The 23,879-nt window shown below is 45.3% G+C and overlaps 1 protein-coding gene across 1 annotated transcript; it reads left to right on the top strand.

Annotated features, from left to right (window-relative positions):
- Positions 1-373: 373 nt before the first annotated feature.
- Positions 374-23,406, top strand: GALNT8 (polypeptide N-acetylgalactosaminyltransferase 8; the record flags this gene model as incomplete). Its single annotated transcript, XM_079714999.1, is given in 13 exon segments — positions 374-457; positions 3,700-3,868; positions 7,287-7,467; positions 8,404-8,601; positions 9,107-9,218; positions 13,529-13,672; positions 13,676-13,714; positions 14,699-14,836; positions 15,382-15,439; positions 15,442-15,476; positions 16,483-16,650; positions 23,253-23,384; positions 23,386-23,406. Coding segments are annotated over 13 exon segments (1,479 nt in total).
- Positions 23,407-23,879: the final 473 nt, after the last annotated feature.

Raw genomic sequence — 23,879 nt, 5'->3', positions numbered from 1 at the left:
TATCCACACTTTGGGTATTTTTAAACATTTATCTTAATGATCTCTACACACATTTAAAATATAGTACGTACATGGAAAACCGTTGTCTGTAGCCATGGATCCTCCAACTACCTGCAATAATTCCATAGTCCTCTGCCCAGATCTGAACTTGCCGAGGCCTCTACCCGCCTGCAGTTAGGACAGCCTCTAGATGGTTTCAGACACGTGGGTGTACAGGGATCCTCTGCCGTGTAAAGGAGTGCTAGCGCTTCGGAATTAGGACTGTTTGCATAAGTTGTCAACCTCACGGCCAAGATCCAGATGCACAGTTGGTTCAGTGTCGGCAAGTCCCTCAGGACGGTATGAAAAAGTCCCAGGGTTTGTGGTGAAGCTAATGCACCACCTCCCTAGGCGGCCCAGGGTTGGTCACGCAGCCCACTGCAGTGCAGTGCGGCGCCTCAACCTGTGGGGTGGGAAGGTCAGTGAAAGCCCTGTTCATTTATAGTAACGCCCGTCTCAGCCTTGCGGAGTGAGGAACGTGAGTGCTGAAGTGCCTTCTCTCCCTGGCCCCTCTGCATGCTCCAGAATCTTTTGTCCCCAGATGGACAAAGGTGTGCCACGCAAAGTATGATTTCTGGACCAGAAGCGTCAGGATCCCCTGGGAGCTTGTTGGGAATGCAGGGTCCCAGGCCCTCCCTGACCTGTTGAATCAGGATCTGCATTTTTAAAACGTCCCTGGGAGATTTTTGTGCACAGTAGTGTGAAAACGCTGCATCTCAGGAGTGTGACTCCTGTTACTAATTCAAGTGGCGGAGCCCCACCCCAGACCTGCTGAGTCAGAATCTCTAGAGACAGTGATGCATGTCAATTAAATCTCAGTAAACCTGGAGGAAACAAATAAAACAATATTACATGATAAATCTGAAAAAAAAAAAGAGTCTGATGAAAGGGCCCAGGAGTTTTATTTTCATTAAACGTGCCGGTTTATCCTCACGCACACTAATATGTGAGAATCAGGGCTCTAGGGAAAGGAGTCCAACCCTGCTTCACTTTTTTTCCTCAGTTAAGAGATCTCTTGTTGGTTTGGAGGATACTTCTGCCAGCCACAAGCCAGCCAGCAGGCACACAGATGGGTGGATTTGATTTGAAAACAAATGATAATTGTGTGATGTACAGTATCCGTGCGTTCTAGCAATGCTGTTTCTCATTGGTTTGTATCCTAACCCATGATGTTGCATGCTTGCTTTCTCTAAAACCATAATGTACCCAAGATGGTTCTTTCCTGTCACACCCGATGCCCCCTTTTTATATTTTGTAATACATCCTTTATTAATTATTCTTTTATGAAAGTTGTTATTATTATAACCTATCTAACATGTAATCAAAACATAATGGCTTATCTCATATAAACAAGGCATTAAAGGAGAATAATACACCCATAATAAAATAACACGTACTCCAGTGGTGATGTGAGCACAGTTGCACTGAAGGGCATAGTGATGTGGTCAACTGCTTGCATTCCTGTGGGCAGTCACCATAGGCACACAGGTACACTGGCCTGATGTGGCCAGAGAAGTAGGTCACCCATGCATGATACACTAGCAGCTAATATTTATTGGTCACTAAATGCCAGGACTGTGATGTGTGCTTTACCCGCACCATCTCACGAAATCCTTACCACAACCTGTGGTGACCCAAAAGGGTTAAATCAAGGTCAAGTTCACACAGCCAGGGAGTGTTGGGGTGAAGGCTGAATCCAGGCTCCCTGACTTCAGGGCTGCAGAGAGGGTCCGTCTCTCTTGGCCACTTAACTGCCGAGAGCTTCATTGCTCTTCCTGATGTCAGCTTCTGAATTAGTGAGCAGCTTCTTGTAAAGTTCAGAACAAAACAAAATCTAATTTGCCCTAGATTTATATAGTAAATCACATTCTTAGAAAACTCAACATATATTAACCCCGTACCAGAAATCCCTTATATCTGTCAAACAGTTAAATTTTCAGTTCAGGTGAGTGTAAATGGGTTTTTAAGTCACGTGAGATGTTTCAAGTCTTGATTTGTGTGTTCTGACTTACTGTGCTATGTCCACCCCCACTAAATGCCCATAGTCCCCCACCATCATTGTGATAAACAGGTTGCACCCACAGATTTCCGGGGTGCCCTCCAGGGGCTGTGTCACGCCTGCTGAGAACGACCACTGTGACCCCTGCTGGGGACATCTTTGAAGGTGTGTTGCCATTGTGTCTTGGGAGCTGGGTTTAGGCAAGGTGACCATGGTTTGGTTTTGTTTAAAATTTTTAAAAATTATTTTAAATTTTATTGGGCTATAGGTGATTTACAATGTGTTAGTTTCAGGTGTACAGCGAAGTGAATCAGTTATACATACACATAGATCCACTCTTTTTTTAGATTCTTTTCCCATATAGGTCATTACAGAGTATTGAGTAGAGTTCCCCGTGCTGTACGGTAGGAAGGTGACCATGCTTTAATGGTAAACCATGGTAAATGTCTGAAACACCATTTGAGCAGAGTGTGGTATTCCCCTGACTTGCTGCCAGCTGTACAACACGGCACACGGCTCTGTTGGCTTTTCTGTCGGGCCCAGGGCACCCCGTGGTCCAGCCAGCCTTCCCTCTTTACGTCTGATCCTCTCCCCAACAGCACACTCTTCAATAGAGGACGCGCTTGAGGTTCAAAATGCAAAAGGCCACCGTCGTATCTGTCCATCTCTGAGTGCTAACTTAGCTGGTAAATTAAAGTGTGGACTTCCTGTTCATCGTTTGCCACAAATTAGCACAATAACCAAGCTTTCAGTGGGTGGCTGTTTTGGGTTTCACTTCAGGTCAACCAACCCTAAATGAGGTGGCCTTCTTCTCCATCCCTTCCCTTATCTCCTTCCTTCCAGAAGCTCCACGTTTTCTGTCTTTTTTTTTTTTTTTTTTTTTTTGCGGTACGCGGGCCTCTCACTGTTGTGGCCTCTCCCGCTGCGGAACACAGGCTCCGGACGCGCAGGCTCAGCGGCCATGGCTCACGGGCCCAGCCGCTCTGCGGCATGTGGGATCCTCCTGGACCGGGACATGAACCTGCATCCCCTGCATCGGCAGGTGGACTCTCAACCACTGCACCACCAGGGAAGCCCCCCATCCCATACACTTTTAAATGGGTGAATTTTATTGTATGTGAAATATATCTTGATGAGGATGTTTAAAAAAAAGAAGAGTAGGTCAGTGCCTAGCATACAGTAAAGCATTTAATACATATAAACTCTGACACTTAAAAAATGTGTTAAGCACACATCTCTGGACAGTTGGCCGCCTCTCTTTAGTGGTGAAGGAGAGGATTGTGTCAAAAATGACGGAAGGTCTGAGAACTTGGAGAAAGAGTGGTGGCAATGGCAGAAGGAGGCCCTCTGGCAAGGACGATAATTTGGGGACAGGGAAGAATAGGGATTCTTTGTGGGACGCGTTGAATGTTCAAGTGGAAGCGTCTACTGAAGGTTGATCAAAAAGAAATGAATTTTATCCCCATAACAGGAGAATTTTGGACAAACAAATACAAAATCTTCTTGCTACTGTGATAAGCAACTGAGAGTTCCCCTTCCTCATGAGTTTGGGGGTTGGTGAGTTGATTGATAGATTATAACATCATACGTAGAGAAGAGGGACTTTGAGAGTAATGTTTAAGTAATTAAAAAGAGTAATATGGTTATAAAAAATCTCTTAGAGGTGTCTTCAGAAGAGATATCCTTCACAACGCCCATCTCTCAGTGGCATTCTCATATTCATGGATGAAGCTCTCTCTGTTATACAAGGAGCCATCACCAGCATCATCAACTGGACACCCTCTCAATTGTTGAAGGAGATCATCTTAGTGGGCGATTTTAGCTCAAATGGTGAGCAACTTGATCAAGGAATAGTAGTAAAAATGACCGTTTATGGACTGTGCTAGGCTGAAAGGGGTTTTAGAGTTTAGGACAAGAAGTTGGACTTCTCATAGAGGGAAAAGAAAGGGGTCATTTGTTGAGGGATCATTTTGTGCTGGGTACATTAATCTTCCCAAGCCAAGACAGAGGATCATCCTTTTGTTCACACGGAAGAGGAAACCAAGAGAGGTGACACAGTGTGATCCAATTGCGTGGCGAGTCTGCATTGAGTCAGGCCCAGGGCTGTGTGACTCCAAAGCCACCTGTGCCCGTCCTGTGCACCATTAGGGAGACCCAAGGGAGCGAAGTGGGTCCAAAGGAAGACCCCAGACACCAAGAAAGGATTTGGAATTGTTCCCTCGGAGGAAACCCCAATCTTCCTGGGTAATTAAGCCCAGAGAAAAGGGAGCTCTGGGTGCTGAGACTCTTCGGAGGTGGCAGGGTCTCTTGCTCCCGTCCTGCCCTTCTCCCCAGGCTGGTCCAGCCCACCAAGGACAACACATGGTGAAGTGGGTGGTAGTACACTTGAGTCTTCACTTTATGGATTTCAGAGTCTTGGTTCCTCCCTTAAAAGCTCTATTCCTTGAGTAACTTAACTTCTCTGTGCTCATTTCCTTACCTGCAAAGCATGAATGTAGAGAATAATCATGAGCTTATGGACTAGAGCGAGAATTAAAGAGATAATGGCAGCTAACATCTTTTGTTCTAAATACCTTACATATGTTAACTATTTGAATTATGACAACAACCTATGAGGAAGGAACCACTTTTTTTTGCCTATTTCACAGATGCAAAAAACTAAGGCATAGTCTGGTCAAGAAACTTGCTCAATGTCACATGGCAGGTAAGCGTCAGAACTGAAATTTGACTGTAAACTTTAGAGTCCAGAGCCCTAGCTTTAGCCATTATGTTCACTGACATAATACATGGATTACGAATAGCACTGAGTACATAGTAACCTCTCAGCAAGTGTTAGCTCTTCGTTTTATTAATTTTGGGCATCAAATAAAAGAAACTAGAACTGAGTCACAAGCCAGAGATTTGGGCTAGCAATAAGGAAGACATTTCTAATAATAAGGGCTGTGAAGTGGCAGCCCATGTGAGGCAGAATTTGTTCCTTCTCTGGGTGATCTTTAAGTACCAGATGGATTATTGCAGTATCAAATTAAGGGCAGTTTGGCCAAAGGAGAAGAGAGAAATGACCTCTTTAACCTTCCCTTTTGGATTTCCAGACACTGAAAATACCCCCTTTCTTGCTTTTAAATACCTTTCTCTTTTGTCCTTCCAATATAACTGCACAAAACATAGGTCCACTTCTTTAGCAAAATTCCACTGAAAACCAAAGAAAAGAGGATGGCAGATTTCATTCCATTTTGGGCATGGAGGCTGATAACAAGTTTCACACTTGGTTTTCAAGCAAGAAATAGGAGCTTGATTAGAAAGACCTCTGTTCTAGAGTCTGAAGAGATCCTGGCTCCACTCCCTGCTTCTGACATAATGTGAGGCAAACATTTCACTTCTCTGGGACTCACCTTCATCAGGGGACCAATGCAAGTGCTGAGCTGGAAGATGTCTTTTTCTGTGGATAAAAAAACCCCAAAAGCAATGGTTCTATAATTCCACATTCCACGGAAATAGATGAGTTAATTCAAGACTCCTTCCTGTGGAGCAATGAAACTGAAAGATAACAAGTTTACAAACACAGAGTGGACACACAAAGAGAAGCCAGAGAAGGTTCTCAGCTGCTCTGGACCCTATCATATAACATCCTGCTCACTTGGGTCGGGAACCCATTCATAGAGATAATTTGTTTGGATAGGCACAGCAGAGGGAATTGTTGGTCATTCTTTGACGGGTGTCACTGGAACAAGAATCACCTTCTCTCTCAGTAACCATGGAAATATCAGCCAGTTTGGGCCTACACTGAATTATGTATTGTGTTAAAATCTTTTTTTTGTTAAACTGAGGAAAATGTTTGGACGTCTCTACCATGCAGGCCACAAGAGAAACCTACTGTTCACATGACTTTGGTGGGGTATCTCTCAGCTACCTCTTGCCTCCATTTCCTCATCTGTGATATGGGACAGATAATAGTGCTTCCTGATAGGACTGTTTTGGGGATTAAATCATACATGTAGAGTCCTCAGCCTAGGGCTTGCCCATAGTAAATGTTAGCTAGAGTTATCCTCCTTGTTTACCTCAGTATCATTTGTAGTAAGATTGAAATGCCACAAATCGACGTTAGAGATGTACCCCCTTCCTTTTTTCCCCCTAGATGTGAAGCCTCATTTGCATCAGGTCAAATATATCAAGTGTCAACAGATTTAATCCAAGTATTTCAAAAATGATATGAATGCATAGACAGGCTTTATAAAAGAGAGGAGAGAGAGAGAAGAAGAAACTGTAAACAATCTGGAAATAGCGAATCTTATTTGCATAATGTTGGGGATAAACTTATTAGCTAGAAGCTGGCAAGGAGATTCGTCTGGGTATTCTGTCCCAGTTGGTCCTTGAGTAGGTCAAGTAGGAATACCTAAAACAAGACAAAACAATTTCAGTTGTTTATGTACTCTCCAGAAAACCTTGAGAGTTTAGCTGTGGAGAAGAAGTTCCAGGTTGTCTTGGCAATGTCTGTCCATAAGCACCTCTACCTTAGTTAGGTCAGGTGTGTCCCATTCATTCTTTTTTTAAAAAATGTATTTATTTTATTTATTTATTTTTGGCTGCATTGGGTCTTCGTTGCTGCGCCCGGGCTTTCTCTAGTTGCGGCAAGCGGGGGCTACTCTTCGTTGTGGTGCATGGGCTTCTCATTGTGATGGCTTCCTTTATTGCAGAAAGAGGGCTCTAGGCATGTGGGCTTCAGTAGTTGCAGCACACAGGCCCTTGAGCACGCGGGCTTCAGTAGTTGCAGTGTGTGGGCTCAGTGGTTGTGGCTCGTGGGCTCTAGATCACAGGCTCAGTAGTTGTGGCACAGGGGCTTAGTTGCACCATGGCATGTGGGATCTTCCCGGACCAGGGCTCGAACCCATGTCTCCTGCATTGACAGGCGGATTCTTAACCACTGTGCCACCAAGGAAGTCCTGCATTCATTCTTGTAAGAATTTCTCAATACACTTACAGCACATGTAACAATGCCTGACAAATAGCAGTATTATTATGCTAAGATAGTTTAACTTCAATGGAAAAATTAGGATTGGGAACATGAATCCTGTGGATGGAAGGGAGAGGAGAAGCAGGGGTAGGGAAACACCATTTTCTCAGTCAAGGCTGTACAACTGCCTATCCTGTGCTGGAGGTAGTCCAACCACTACTCTACAATAGTATAAAATTTTTGCACCGCATTGATTATTGCATTTAGAATTTCTATAGGTGTGCATTTGGTTGGCAGGAGAATTAAAGGCATACTTGGATGAGATTAAGCTTTACAACCAGGAGTCTCCAGGACTACTGAAAATAATACGGCACACCGAGAGAAAAGTTCTTGCTGCTGCTCGCGACACCAGCAGGGAGGTGGCCATGGCTGACGTGGTTGCCATCTTGGATGCTCATGTTGAAGTGAACGTTGGGTGGTAAGGCTCCAGGGGACTCCTTCTGGGAAAGGGAAGAGAGGAAATATTGTACACACAATGAGTATAAGACAGGATATCAACACCAGACCTCAAGCAAAAGGAAGCTCCAAAGACAGGATGCTTTTGTTTGTCTAGGAGAAGTAGTCTAGTGCTAGCGAAAAAGCAATGGACTTGGGGCTTCCCTGGTGGCGCAGTGGTTGAGAGTCCGCCTGCCGATGCAGGGGACATGGGTTCATGCCCTGGTCCGGGAAGATCCCACATGCTAGGCCCGTGAGCCATGGCCACTGAGCCTGTGCGTCCGGAGCCTGTGCTCCACAACGGGAGAGGCCACAACAGTGAGAGGCCAGCGTACCGCAAAACAAAAAACAAAAACAAAAAAACCCAAAAGCAATGGACTTGGCATATGGACAACTGGATACCAACCCTGATTTTGCCAAATACTTTGTGACTTTCAGTGAGTCACTTCACCAAACTAGACATTTATGTAAAATGAAGAGATTATCCTTTTCTGTAAAATGAAGAGATTATCTTCTGGTAATTCCTAAGGTTTTTCCCATGAAGTTACCTGATACAAAGAGAGCTGTGTTCTTTGGAGAATGTGGGGAATCAGATAGTAAAGAGACATTATTTTGGAAGCAGGAAGACCCAAGAGGTAATGTACATTCAGGCAGATACTGATGGTCCTGTTCACAATGGCTTGGGGGTGATATTTGGGTACTAATTTCAGATCTGTTCTTGACCTGGGTCAGCAGCTAGCCACCCCAGCTATCCCCCAAACTGCAGATTCTCTGGACTCTGGGGGGTTCTGCTCACCACCCAGGGCAGCCTGAATGAAGAAGGTGCTCAGTGTCAGGGCAAGGTGCTTGGAGCAGCTTTGTCTGCTTGCTTCTGCTGTTTATCCTCACATCCAACCTGGGTTACACACTGTTCTTTTAGGGCAGAACCCATCTTGGTGCAGATTCAGAAAGACAGCACTGTGGTCGTGTCTCCTGTGTTTGACAACATTCTTTTTGACACCTTTAAACTGGATAAGTATGCATTAGCAGTTGACAGGTTTAATTGGGAGCGATGGTGCCACTATGATTCACTGCCAAAGGCCTGGATTGATCTGCATGATGTCACCGCTCCTGTGAAGTAAGTCTTTGTGGGCTCAGGGAGCTTGATTAGCACATGGGAAGTCAGGAATGGGCAGTCTGGGCTTTGTTTGTTTTTGGTGGTAGTCATGGGAGTGGGGTGGGAGGAGTTGGAGGAGATGGGGAGAAGGACAGGGGATAGAGCAAAAAGAAGCTGATCTCAGATAAGAAATCACAGATACTTTGGCTATTTAAGGAATTACAAGCAAAATAAAGCAAAGAGTATAATGTTTTAGAAAATATCTTGGCCACTTTAAGCATTTATCAGGCTATGAAGCAGGGATACCAAGATGAAGAAGAGGTCATTTCAATATAATTTGAGAAGGGAAGGCTCCATGCACTTAGTTCAGCCTAAGGGTTTGGGGAGAGCCTTCAGGATAAGAAGAAGCTTGGGTAGAGAGAATTTTGAAGGCTAAACCATCACTGGGCTTCCTAGCCCTCACCGTCATCCTGATCCATTCCTCGTCGAGGAGTTAGTGACTCTCTCGCTGTGTGCTCTGCTGGAGTCCTTCCATCATGGGCATCCTGGCTTCCAACAGGCTCTTCTTGGGAGAGATTGGATCTCTGGATGGTGGGATGCTGACCTATGGAGGGGAGAACGTGGAACTTAGACTGAGGGTGGGTGCATTTCCATTCTCGTTATGGGACAAAGCAGAAGGGGAAATAATAGGAAGGTAGTAGGATCTGTGGAACCCTGGAACAAGGATGAATGCCATTGGCTCAAGAGGCAGGCAAATTCTCATGTTTCCAAGTCACTAGGGAGGGGCTGTGGAGCTTCTGGAGTGGAGCTTTCTGGTATAGGTCTGTATAATCTGGGTGATATGGGTGGAAAGATGGTGTCTCTATTTCCCTGAGGACTCCAGGCATTTTCCAAGCATCTCCTGAGATAAACCAACTTTGGGACAGACGGCTCGCTACAAGACCAGTCAAAGAGAAACTAGAAATGGGCAGAGGGACCAGAGGATACAGATGTGTGGGCAGCCAACCTGCCCCTGTATGGACAGCCAAAGCAGCATACCTGCTACATCGGGCAGTTAGCATGGCTAGTGACACATGGCTTACATTCAGTAAGTGGTTACTGACAATAAAAATTATAGTAAGTATGTCAGGGTTGCACTGTGAAAAATGCTGAACATGGGTTCTAATTCTGGCTCTGCTAACACCCTGTGGACTGAGCTTCTATAACATGGCTTTTTTCCCTTCCCCCAGATTAAAAATTCTGTGCTTGAGGCCAGGTGACCTCTGGTCCACTGTGGACTCTGGAGGAACAAGATAATTTCCTGTCTAAAGCTTAGTCAGGTCTTTCAGCTTGAGACTGATGACCCTGCAGCCATATATCGTACCCAGTTAGCACCCAATGAGGACTCCACATTTGTATGTTAACAAATAAACTTTGAGTCCCCCTCTGGGTTCTACCTTAAGCCACAATCATTCCTTGGCAGAGAAAACTAATTTTTTTGCATAGCAGTCTTGACCAGTTTTCCCATTTGTGAAATGAAGAGAAGCATCCTTGTTTCATCTTCCTCCTAAGGATGACGGTGCAGTTCAAACGTGGTAAGTAATTTAAAATGATTTATAAACATATTAATTAGAATCCTCATTTGGTTTCTGTGACAGAGGCCAAAATAACAAAGGTTTGAACAAGGTAGATATTGATTTCCTATAACAGTTTGAACACGAGCAGTTCCGGACTGAGAGGGCAGCTCCAGGGTGATGGGAACCAAGCCTCTTCCATCACATGGCTCTGCTACCCTCAGCACCACATCTGTATTCTCATCAGTACGAAGAGAAAAGAGGGGAAAGAGAGAGCACGCTGTTTGTTTTTAAGGTCACTCCCCGAAAGTTGCATTTCTCCTACATCCCATTGGCCACGACAAGTCACACGGACATGCCTGTGTGCAAAAGAGTCTGGGAAATGTAGATTTCAGCTAGTTGGCTATGTGCCCAGTTATTCCTTCTATAACTATAAATGTAGGGGGCGGGGAGTAGACATTGGGGGTACAATTAGTCTCTAGCACAAAAAACGTAAATGCAGACATCATTATTTTATGCATGGTACTTAGCAAAGTCCTGAGGATGACCCAAGTTCCTTGTGGCTGGGTTTTCCTACCCACCAGAGCATCCCATGAATTTGCCTGGAACCTCAATTCTCCAACTTAGGACCCAAAGCCCTTCTTATCATTTCTGAGTTCATCACGCTTTTCTCTGCTCTCCCTTCTGCATCTCATTTCATCTTCTGCAAGAAATGCTATTTCTTTTAATACTTTGTGATTCAGAAAAATAGATTTTGCTGGAAATAGAGGGAGTGTCAGGGAAGGGTCGTTCTTTTCCTTTCCTTGATAAAATGGTTTGCCCATATCCAGTTTCCTTTGTTTGTGTGTGTGGCCATTTGCCTTTTCAAACCTCTAAGCACTTGTTAGGATATATATTTCTCCTAACAGTAGTAGACCTTGGAGAACATCAGAGATGCACTGGGTGTTTTATTCTGACATCTAGAGGCCACGCAGTGATGGTGCACATGAATGCGTATAAATAGAGATGGAGAGTCAGTCTGATGCCCTCAGCACTGGTCCAGCACCCTGTGTATTACTGGCAGTGTACCAGAGCTTGACACTGTCTGAGATCAGAATCAGGCTCTGTCATTTCTTAGCTGGTAAATGTGGACACATTACTTTAATGGGGGTAATCATAATACTTACATGGTGAGGGTTAAATTCCTGAAACATCAGGATAGTTTGTGATACAAAGTAAGCCATTGTAACTATAAGCAGAAGCTTCATGTCTCTGTGTGTTTGAGAGCGAGAGAGAGAGAGACAGACAGACAGAGAGAATGAGGAGGGGGCAATTGGCAAGTGGGAATAAATTGAGAGAGAAAAATCTGAAACCTATTGTTTCAGGATAAGAGTTAAAGTTGCTTCATCGATGACAATTCTGACTTTTATCTTTTCACTTGAATTTAAGGTTTCTTGTGCCCACTGTTCATTTTTCTCCCTGAAATGCCTGTGGATTGGAAAACTCTTTTAGGAAAATGGAAGGAAAGTTGTATTGGGATTTTTAAATGTTTACCTACAGAAAATAAAGTCTGAAAACAAGCTAGATGGAACCTCTCCATGAGGCTGGGAACCAATGGGGTGAAATGGAGGAGGAGGATGAAGCAAAGATGTGCTTCAAGTTTATCATCTTAGAAGATGGTGCCATTTAGTCCTCCTGGCAGCCCTTTTGTGGCTGAGCCCCTTGAGGCTCAGGGAGGGGGCAGGTTCCCCCCCTCGCTGCCAGGTGTGCAGTGATGGATTTGATACAGGTCATTTTGATTTCAAAGCCTGGCTATTTTTCACTTTGCTATTCTGGATTGTAGAGATGGTGAGGGAGGGGAAGCTGTGGGTTCAGAAGTAGAGGAAGGGGTGAAAAAAAATTGAAAGTCAGATAAGGGGACTGACCATCCCCCCCCACCCCGGGTGTTAACTGAACCAGCAGGACCTGAGTTGCTCTGGGGGTCCCACAGACATGAGTGTGGTAGGTTGCTAACCACTGCTGGATGGGCTAATAGCTCCCAGAAAATGCAACTCACTTGGGCAACCATGAAGAGAACACACAGGAGCCATTGTATCGATGTAATACCACTAGACAGTTCAGTCATCTACTGGCATAAAGAATACATTTTAAGCCACATATTAGAATGTGTGGGCTGCCAAGCATGTTTGTATCCATCAGGATGACAAATTTTATAATTAGATCATAAGAAGTCATGGGATCTCTTGGTCAAGAATTACTTGGATTAGTTACCAATTGCTGTGTAATAAAATCATCACAGGGCTTCCCTGGTGGCGCAGTGGTTGAGAGTCCACCTGCTGATGCAGGGGACACGGGTTCCTGCCCCGGTCCGGGAAGATCCCACATGCCGCGGAGCGGCTGGGCCCGTGAGCAATGGCTGCTGAGCCTGCGCGTCCGGAGCCTGTGCTCCGCAACGGGAGAGGCCACAACAGTGAGAGGCCCGTGTACCGCAAAAACAAAAACAAAAACAAAAACAAAAACATCACAAACTTAGTGGCTCAAAGCAATATCATCTCATGGTTCCTGTGGGTTGGGAGCCCATGCCTGGCTCAGCCGGGTCTTCTGTAAGGCTGCAGTCAGGGCGTTGGCCAAGGCTGGGTTCTCATCTAGGGTTGGCTGGGGATAGGTCTGCTTCCAAGCTCGTGTGGTTGCTAACAGCACTCAGTTCCGTCAAGTCTTCCAGACTGAGGAAGCATTCAGGTTTTTCTGGCTCTCAGTGGGAGCCGCCCTCAGTGTCTTGCCATGTAACCTCTCCCTTTGGTGGCTTGATTCTTCAAAGCCAGCAAGACAGTGCATCTCCCAGCAAGATGGACACTACCTGCTTATGTAACGTAATGACACACATGTAGTCATGCACATGCTGTCCTCTTTGTCATAACCTATTGGTTAGAAGGAGGTTTCAAGCCCACCCTCAGGGGAGGGGATTAGGGAGACGTGAATGCCAGGAGTCAGGCCTCATGGGGGCCCCTGAGAGTCTGTCCACCACATTGCCTTACATCCAGCACCAGGGCAGAGAGCAGTCATGCGAAGCTAAGTCCAGCGAGACTGGCCCAGGCCATGGCGTACCTCAGGACTTCTGCATTTTCCCTGGGGATAAAGGAGCAGGGGCCCTCCTCTGGTTCCTTCAGGAGGACTTCCTGAAGGAGGTAGGACCTCCGGCGCTGTCTGAGCAACAGGAGAGAAGCAGTTCGGTAGACGTCTAAGGAAGATTGTTTTATATGAATAGTTTGGGGGTGCGTAGAGATGGGAGTAGGAGGATTGAATGTACACTCTTTAAAACGTGGCTCCAGAGTGTGGTCTCTGAGTCCACAGGCTGTGCACTTTCTGGCCATGGGTCCAGCCTGCCCAGGCGATTTTGCTTTTTTCTTCTCTTGCAGGTGTGGCAATGCAGTGGGAGAGTCAAGGTCTTGCCCTGCTCTCGGGTTGCCCACCTGGAGAGACACCACAAGCCCTATTCCTTGGACCTGAGTATTCCCTTGAAGCATAACGCCACGAGAGCGGCTGAAATCTGGATGGGTGAGTAAAAAGACATGGTCTACATGGCCTGGAACATACCTCTCCAGGTTCGTCCTGGACTTGAACAGAAGCAGAGATGGATGAAGGAGGAAGAGGTGGTGGTCAAGGCGGGAAATGGGAAGGGATAAAGCAGAAGTGCCATCCCAGTCCTAAAGAATTAAAGTCAAGTCCCGATAGGGTGAGGATAATGACATTAGCATTTATGTCCCAGGACTAAGTTCCAGGCACTCATGACTCGTCACAACGTACCTCTTGTGTAAGGCTTATTTTTATTATTTTAAGTTTTCAGATGAAGAAACTGAAGCACAGAGTGGAAAGGAAGTTGCTTAAGGTAATAAGGTCGTAAGAGCAGAGATAGGATTCAAACCAAGGAAACTTCTAGATTCCATGTCCTTCATCCGTCGTCTATACTGGGGGATTCCTTGTGGGGCAGGGTTGGGCGTGGATCCACTGTCTAAAGGGGACATAAACATGGCGGGTGGGGTGTGGGATGGTGGGAGCAGGCACCGGAATCCTGTTGGATGCACGTGAACGAAGATGACCTTCTTGGCTAAGGCCACATCATTAGCCCTAGTCCCCGAGGTCGGCATGACATGCCGTCTCTGTTCCCGAGCTGTGGCTCTGGGCTGAAGCATTCTTCCACTTTCATTGGCCACAGATACCACTTCTAGAAAATCTCCTTTAACCTCCAAATCTTGCTGCCAGAATATTCCTTTTGGAAGCCCTTTCCGGACATCATGAGGAGTACTTTGTGCCTGGTTGATGTGAATATTATCTCAAACAGGAGCAGTCTGCATCAGCTTGCTAATGATGAGACGTAAACCCCGCTACGCAGGCCTTGCAAGTGCCTTTGAAACTAGCAGATATTCCTAGGGGTCAAGCTTCTTCCACATTCCCTGGAAAACTATAAATGATTAAGGATATCTTACAGGGAAGCAGGGAAACACTCAATTCCCTCGTGCATTATCCCTACCCTTTGGTGGAGTCAAGGGTGTTGCAAGGTGCAGACATGTTCCGTGTTTTATTTGCAGAACTCTGGAATTGATTTTGGAGACGTTTCTTCCAGAATGGCACTCCAGAAGAAACTGAAATGCAAAACTTTTGACTGGTATCTGAAAAATGTTTATCCAGTCCTGAAGCCAATCCACAGCACTGCGGGCTACGGAAGAGCAGGTTTCATGAAATTGCTTTCAGATTTTAAATGTTTGGATATAAAAGACCATGAGACCTGAATCATCGCATGACTGCCTGGACAAGGGTTTCCAAAACCCATCCTCCCCGATTCCCTACCTACCCCCAACTCCTTCCTCAACTTTTTGCCCTTGAACCCTCTCAGTTTCCCTTCCTCTCTTGCTCCCCAGTCCCCATCTATTCCTTCTCTCCGCCTCTGGTTACTTACTTTGCAAACTACAGCCCTTGCTCTGACCCTCACAGTTTCTCAGCCAGTCAGGGCGTGTGGCCTCACCCACCTGACTGCAGGTGTAGGAGCCCCTTCTTTATATATGCTCTGATGCTCTGAGGGTGTGTGTGTTCCCAGGAAGTGGGCATCACAGCAGAGCCTCACTTCAGCTTAGAAAGTAGCTGCCAGGATCCCAAATTCCCACACCCCTTGGCATCCTTAGAGTACTGGGCAAAATGCAGGGCCTGGGGAGGCTTGGGGACCCTCCTTCTCTGCCTCTTTCCAACAGTGTTGTCTTGTGTTTTGCTCCTTCAGATGAAAAACCCATTGGATGAAAGTGTCTGCCTGGACCAGGGAGCTATTCCAGGCAACAGCTGATCATGTATTATTGCCATCAGTACAGTTCCCAGGTATCTTCCATGCCCCGGCAGGGTGAGTCTGTTGTGGCTCACCCCCTGGTAGCCTTTGCCAGATTTGGACTTGGTGTTAGATGATGGAGAAGCAGGTGCTGAGCATCCCTGGTAATGGGTAAGGATGAAGCCTGAACCCGTGCTTGTAACCAAGCACTTCCAAGTTCATGTGCGCAGTCATTGTGTTTCAGATACAGGGAGGATAGAAAGAAAGGCTGTGCTCTGGCACGTTCATTCTCCGTGATCATATCTTCATCGGAAAAAAACCTCCAATCTCTTCCTTTTCCCCTCCTCCCACCACCCCTCCTATCCGCCCACTTCCCCCTTGTATGCCCTGGAAGGTGGACAGGTGATGCTACCTGTGTTTCCTTCCATAGAGAAGGAAACAGAGGGCTAGAGAAGAGAGAGGCTGAATGGAAGTCTCTCCATGGGGTAGGAGAGGACTGGCACCGCATGGAGGGTGCACCCAGGGGACTTTTTCCACCTATCACGTTACTTTGCATGTTGCCCTCACAGGAACTTTTTGAGGTCTGCAGGACAGATTGAATTTCCATTTGAGAAAAGAAAACAATGGAGATACAGAAACAACCTATTTGTCCAAGCTCACTGAGCAAGGCAGTGAGAGACTGAGAATTTGAAAGGTTTCCTGACAACAAGCCCTTAGCTGGGACTTATAATGACAGCTTCTGAAGTTCAGTTGTGTTGTGTTTTTGTTTTCAAAGATAAGCTCCCTCATCTATGCAGGAATTGACTCTATTGGAGCCTTTGTATGGAAGGAAGCAGGTCAGTGTCCCTCCCTCATTCCTGGTCTTCTTTCTAGAATCAGCTGGGGATGAGGGGTGGTCAGAGAAGGGTGCAGAGGTGACTCTTTGTTACCCACGAAAGTTCAGTGGTCCCCCCCGTGGTGCCTGGGTGTCTAGGGAAGCAAGAGCAGTCTTTATGCCCTCTGTAATGTCAAGGGCATCCCCACTGAGTCTCCATGGCAAATCCCCTTGTCCTCTTGCAGAATGTCTACTACCACCCAGCTGGGGAAGTCTATGTGGGACCACTGATTGCTGAGACAGACATTGATGACTGCTGTCTGACACACCCTGGCAAAGGGGAGAAACCTACTTTAGAGCCATGTTCCAAGGCAGTCAAAAATAGACTGCACATACACTGGGATTTTAAACTGGTGAGTCAAGTGTTGTTTTTTTTTTTTAAAGATGGATATATTAAAATATAGTCTGAGAGGTTCAGATTTGATCTAGTAGTGTTTTAGAAAGATTAATTTTGTAGCAGTGTATAGGGAAAAGACTAGAAAATTTTCTAGTCTGGGCATGAAATACTGAGTCTGTTGACTAAGGTGGGGTGGCCAAGGGGAAAAGATATTGGAATGTGGTGTAACTTAAGTTAAGAGTTTGCCTTCAAATCCTAGTTCAGTCACTTTTAGCTATTTTCTTATCCTCTCTGAGACTCAGTTTCTTCATCTCTAAAGTGGAGATGATAGTTTCTACTTTACGAGCCTGTGCAGATGATTAAATGGGATAATATATGTAAAGTATTTAGCATTGTGCCCGGCACATAGAAAGCGTTCAATACTATTAGCTGTGTGATTAGCCTTATTCTTAATGATAATCAGAGAGTCTGGAGCACTAGGATGCAATTCGACAGGCAATGATGTAAAAGCCCTGTTAACATCATCATCAATTGACTAAGAACAGGGTGGAGGGAATCCAGCAGAAGTCACATGACAGTGGCATGAGGGACATGGCTGACCATGTCTACATGTGAATTAACTATGTGTTGGAGCTGCATTCCTAAGCCACGTTGGCAGGAATGGGATGTTCTGAGGGAGAGAAGGGGATGATGCTTTGTTTGTGAATGTATCTCTGAGCATCTTGGTGCTGTGTTACCTTAGGTTCACATTGTAAGAGACATGAACAGTCTAACAGTAATTGCTCACTTAAAGCTAATAACCCCTTGAGGAATGCTATGGACTGTCTCCAGGAAAACATATATAGGCACCTATGTGAACAATTGTGCTAATGTTTTGTTGAAGTTTTTTTTTTTTTGGTCTAAGTTCATTAGAGATAACAGTCTGCAGTTTTCTTGTTTTTGTTTTGATACTGTCTTTGTTTTTAGTATCAGGTTGATACTTGTCTCATAAAGGGCATTGGGAAGTGTTCCTTCTTTCTGTTGGTAAAATTAGTCATGTTGACAAATATTACAGAAGAGACAAATTTCTGGAAGAGACATTGTCTGGAAGAGATTTTCTGGAAGAGATTGTCTTTAATTGGTGTTATTCCATCTTTAAATTTTTGCCAGAATTCTTTAGGGAAACCATATGGACCTGGATTTTTTTTTCAGAACCTTTTAAATTATGAGTTGAATTTTTAAAAAATGATATAGGGCTATTCAGATTATTTTGTCATGATTGAGTTTGGTGGTTTATGGTTTCTGAGGAACTGTTCCACTTCTTCAAATTTATGAGTATAAAGTTATTTGTAGTATTTGATTTATTTACTTATTTTTATTTAGATATAATGGACATATAACATTATATTAATTTCAGGTGCACAGCATAATAACATGATTTATATGTATATTGCAAAATAAGCACCACAGTAAGTCTAGTTAATGTTCATCATCACACACAGTTACAAGTTTTTTTCTTGTGATGAGAACTTTAAAGGGGTTTTTCAATTTAATAAATTCCCTTAAACATTACAGACTGTATTTATAAATTTAATACATTAAATTTTCTTTTTTTAAGAACTTCAGTGATCTTGACTTTAAACTGAATGATTTCTTAAGTTCTGTTAAATGTTTCAAAAGTGTTTGCAATCCAGTAAAATTTTAACATACAATCACAGATTTATTTAATTACACATTTTAAAATTGGTATCAAAAGGTTAATCTGTAAGACAGTTTTTCTTAAACATAGTAAGTACTTAATATAGTAAATGTACACAGAATCTTTAGCAATTATTATGTGTTTGATTCCTTTCACATCTCAACTTTATCTTAAATCTCCAGATAGTACTTATGCTAAAGAAACAATGATGACATCCCAAACATTTTGAAGGTTGTCTTTCCAAGAGAATTTTGGAAGATCACTTACTTTCTTAGTGGGTTGAAGTTGCTGATAGAATAGAGATCTTGGCTGGTGTGAGATCTGGATCTGCGGGACATGCAGGGGAATCCAGCCCACCACTCTGATGTCCAGGCTGGGTCCCTTGGTATGATCACTATGTCAAGAATTCCAAAAGTTAAAGAGGGAGACACTGATGTCGCTCAGGGTGCATTGCCTGATTTCAAGTCAGGTTTAAGTCCCTTCATTCCATCTAATCTCTCCATACCCACCTTATCTCTTAGGACCACAGCTCTTTCAGATGTGAAGATGATGTTTGATGGAATCTTGGGTCCCTTTTGTGCTCTACTTTCTTTGTAGACACAAATCGCACATTCATTCTACTAAAAAGTTACCAAAGAAGTTTCCCAGAACTGAGAGGGAGGGAAGGCTCGATAATTCCTTTGTTGTCTTCCAATTCCATGATTAATGTTTTGAGTCAACCAGAAGAGGTTCTGACCTCTGAAAACCACAGGAGAGATGGTGCCAGTGATGAGAAGGGGCTTGTTTGGAGAGAGAAGGTCAGTTTGAGGTATCTGGGCTTTCACACGAGGAGCATGGAGGGGAGAGGAGAGACGAAGCTGATATAATGGAGAATTTGAGTGACAGTCATCATTCAGAAGTCTTTTGGATAGAGTGACAGCAGAGGATCTCTGGGAGAGGTCGTGAGAAGGAGAAAGCCACTCGTAGTTGGGTCTGAGAAGTGACCAGGAAGAGATCCCTGAGGGAGGGCCCTCATGCGTGCTGGAGTGCACAGCTCCAGAAAGGTCTGACACTAACCAGAACCCCCAAATTGATTAGGCCCCCTTTTAAGGTGCTAATTCCCTTTTTTGTTTGTTTTTTTTTCTGCGGTGCGCGGGCCTCTCACTGTTGTGGCCTCTCCCGTTGCGGGGCACAGGCTCCGGACGCGCAGGCTCAGCAGCCATGGCTCACGGGCCCAGCCGCTCCGCGGCATGTGGGATCCTCCCAGACCGGGGCACGAACCCGTGTCCCTGCATCGGCAGGCAGACTCTCAACCACTGCACCACCAGGGAAATCCTCCCTTTTTAAAAAAAATAAATTTATTTATTTTGGCTATGTTGGGTCTTCATTTCTGTGCGAGGGCTTTCTCTAGTTGCGGCCAGTGGGGGCCACTCTTCATCGCGGTGCGCGGGCCTCTCACTATCACGACCTCTCCCGTTGAAGAGCACAGGCTCTGGACCCGCAGGCTCAGCGGCCATGGCTCATGGGCCCAGTTGCTCCGCGGCATGTGGGATCTTCCCAGACCAGGGCTCGAACCCATGTCCCCTGCATTGGCAGGCAGATTCTCAACCACTGCGCCACCAGGGAAGCCCACTGATTCTCTTTTAAGACAATATTTTAATTTAAGGAATAATATAGAATGTAGATCAAGATTAATATAGAAAATATGTTAATAGTTATAGCAAAATATTAGGAAAGATTAAATGTCCAACAGTAGGGGAGATTTTTGTTCATCCCTTGAACTGAATATTATATAGTCATTCAAATTATATTCTCAAAAAGTGTGTTTTCTAAAAAGTGAATGACACTGGAAAATGCACATGATATAATGTTAAATTTCAAAAACAGGGTATAAAAGCCATATAGACAATGTTATCTTAAGCTAAAAAAATGAGCACATATTCTTTCTGTACAAGTGAAAAAGAATCAAAAAATCTTTTAAAAAGGGGCAGGCCATGCCTCTTAAATAAAAACCAAACCAAAAATGTATAAGATCCAGATGAACACATGTAAGAGAAACCAGAGGGGAAGAGTCTGAAGACATATAGGAATATTGCCAAAGTACATGTCACATGGAAGTGGAGAGAAAATAGGAAAAAAAAAAAAAAAGACCATTGATTTCATCTGCAAGGTCACCATAAATTGTTATTGCCAATATTTATTGAGTACATATTATGTACCAGACATTGGGTTAAACATTACCTAATTTAGTCCTTACTCAAATCTTATGAGAAGTATTACCATTAGCTCTACTTTACCTATGAAGTAACTAAAACACAGAGAAGTCGAATAATATTACCTATGAAGTAACTAAAACACAGAGAAGTCGAATAATATTGCAAGGTCACATAGCGTAGTAAATATCCAGGGTTCAAACACAGAATCTTATCCATTGTTTTTGCCTCACTGCTTGGGAAGTTTGATTCTGAAAGGGAGAAAAACACTGAATGCTGGTTGAAAAAGATGATAGAGTTAAGGAACTGTTTTTCCCCTCGAATATTGGGACATTTGGATATATTTAAAGTCATAGAAAAGGAATCTGCCAAGAGGGAGAAATAAGAGAAGGATGTTAGACAGGAAGGGTGTTTGTTTCTCTGGCATCGAAGATGGCTGGGCTCCAAGCACAGGGGACTGATCATAGAGCCAGAGGCAGGGCCGCTCCTTTGAGATGACCCCTGAGCAGTACCCCGAGATTGCTTATGGCATTTGGGAGGGGCTAGATTGGCTGGAAGCAAGGTCTTCTCGACAAAGGGAAAAATAGAGGCATTTAGTGAAAGTGAGGGACAGGGGCTGGGGCAGCAGGAAAAAGCGTGCTAAGGAGGCTTGGAAGAGCAGCCCTACGGAGTGAGCCAAGTTCTGAGGCCAGACTGTTCTAAGCACCTTTTAGGGGCCAGGCCTGCTCGGTCGGTGGACCTTCTCCAGGAGCGCTCTGTGGTCTGGGAACGGGGCCCAGAGAAAGGAGCGGTGGGAGTGATGCAGGCAGTTCAAGAATAGGAGGGCATAATTCCAGAAGAGTCATGTACCACAGTGTTCATTGCCGCTCTATTTACAATAGCCAGGACATGGAAACAACCTAAGTGTCCATCGACAGATGAATGGATAAAGAAGATGTGGCACATATATACAGTGGAATATTACTCAGTCATAAAAAGAAACGAAACTGAGTTATTTGTAGTGAGGTGGATGGACCTAGAGTCTGTCATACAGAGTGAAGTCAGTCAGAAAGAGAAAAACAAATACCGTATGCTAACACATATATATGGAACTAAAAAAAAAAAAGGTTCTGAAGCACCTAGGGGCAGGACAGGAATAAAGATGCAGACGTAGAGAATGGACCTGAGGACGCGGGGAGGGGGAAGGGGAAGCTGGGATGAAGTGAGAGTGGCATGGACATAAATACACAACCAAATGTAAAACAGATAGCTAGTGGGAAGCAGCCACATAGCACAGGGAGATCAGCTCCGTGGTTTGTGACCACCTAGAGGGGTGGGATAGGGAGGGTGGGAGGGAGGGAGACGCAAGAGGGAGGGGATATGGGGATAAATGTATACATATAGCTGATTCACTTTGTTATAAAGCAGAAACTAACACACCATTGTAGAGCAATTATACTCCAATAAAGATGTTAAAAAAAAATAGAAAAGAATAGGAGGGCAGCCCTGAATGACCGATGCTGGATGGATGCACCCAGGGAGGTGGGAGGTGGTAGCCAGAGGGAGTCCAAGGTGGCCAGGGATGGGGGCAGGTGAGATTGGGGGAGCAGGGTTGGTGGGGGCCGTTGGCGATTGGAAGAGATGAGAGGACGGGAGGCGGGGGGTCAGAGAGGGAGCAGAGATTTGGATGTAGAGCTGAAGCCCTGCTTGCTGTTAAGCAAACACGAGGTGGGGACAGGTCATCGAGGTGGAGCAGTGAGATCCGGGCTTCTCACCAGACGTCCACATGGATGCTGTGAGCTCTGAGGGTAAAGGGGACCACTTCACCCAGATACTAAGGTAGATTCCTGCAAAGGGGTGGAGAGGGGCATGGGGAGGGAAGAGTTAGGAGAACGGAACAGGACAGATGGCATGACCATCAGTATCAAGGTGAGCAGAGCAGGAGCCAAGAGGTCGGGGGCGTTGGAGGTGGCACAAGGGAGCACAGAGAAGGAGGCCCTCCCTCCTCTGTTCCCCATTAGGATGGGGAGAGATGGAGATGAACTAATATCCATGGCACATCTTCCACGTCACGCACAGAGCTCAATAAATATTAACCCCAACGTTAACCCCGATATCAACTCTAGACCCATTTTAGAGATGAGGAACTTGAGACTTAGCACAGGTAATTTGCCCACATCTCTCTCTTCACAGTGGAGCAGAGATACAACCCAGACTCTTTGGCTTTAACGCCCTTACTGTTTCCAGCAGTAAACCTTGGTGAAGCTCCCACAACAGGGGAGGCAGGAACTGCCTCCCTCCCCAGAGGAAACAGGTGGAGAAAATAGGCTGAGAATCCTGAACAGAGCTTCCACTCCAGTCCCATCACCGGACTCCCTTGCTGAGGAGGCGGTGGGGTGGGGGAGAGTTCTGATGGATGTCACGGGCTCAGGGATGAAGACGTAGAAAGGAGGTCAAGTGGAGAAGGGCCACGGCTCTTCAAGCTGCATCCTGTCTTGCCAGCCATGCTGACCTGATGCTTCCAGCTCAGGAGATACGGATGAGAACATAGGAACCCAGCACAGCATTTTTACTCCCGGGTCTGGGGTTAGTTTGCGGTGGGACTAGGAGAGAAAGCACCGGGTGATCTAACTCAGCACTTGGCTTCGTTTCTCCACTGGATGACTCGCAGAGGATTGAGGGAGCCCTTGGGCTTTTCTCTGAGCACAGCAGGGAGATGATGCTCTACCAGGGCGCTTCAATACCTTCACTTCTTCTCCTTCCATCCAGGGAAGAGCCGTCCTAAACAGAACCACCAAACGATGTCTGGAGACAAAGAGGGACACTTCAGGTGGCTACATGTTTGCTCTCCAGACCTGCACCACACAAGTGTGGACGCTCCAGTACACTGTTGGAAACTGGGGGTCAAACCAACGCCCAGTGATCCTCAGAGAGCCTGGGTTCTTGTCACAGGAATGGGCTCTGTTCCCAATGCTGCTCAAAGTGGAGGAGAGGGAGAGAAAGAAGGTGTGTGTGTGTGTGTGTGTGTGTGTGTGTGTGTTTACTGTGACTTCAGCCAGGACTGTCCTGAAAGGTGCAGCAAATCCACCCGTAATCTTTAAAAAAATGCCTCCATCCATCCCCTCACAGCAGCTTTCTTTGGATTACCCCATCTCTCCCATAACAGAAACTCCAGGGGCTGAGGATAGGAGAGAACACACCTAACGAACCAATCTCACTCTGCCTAGTACATGAGAATGGTGGAAAAATCCAAGCCCTTCCAAGTCTTTCTCTAAGGAGCTTATAACATTTAATAGGCTTGATTACCTGTTTCCTTCTACCATCCCTGAAAATTATGGAGAAAATGAGGCTTGAAACAGAGAGGCATCACTCGTTGGGAAACAAAGAGGGGATTGT

Source organism: Hyperoodon ampullatus, assembly GCF_949752795.1.
Source record: "Hyperoodon ampullatus genome assembly, chromosome: 11".
NCBI classification, from domain to species: Eukaryota; Metazoa; Chordata; class Mammalia; order Artiodactyla; family Ziphiidae; genus Hyperoodon; species Hyperoodon ampullatus.
The sequence above is the reverse complement of the archived record's forward strand: the minus strand, read 5'-3'. Positions and strand labels throughout refer to the sequence as shown.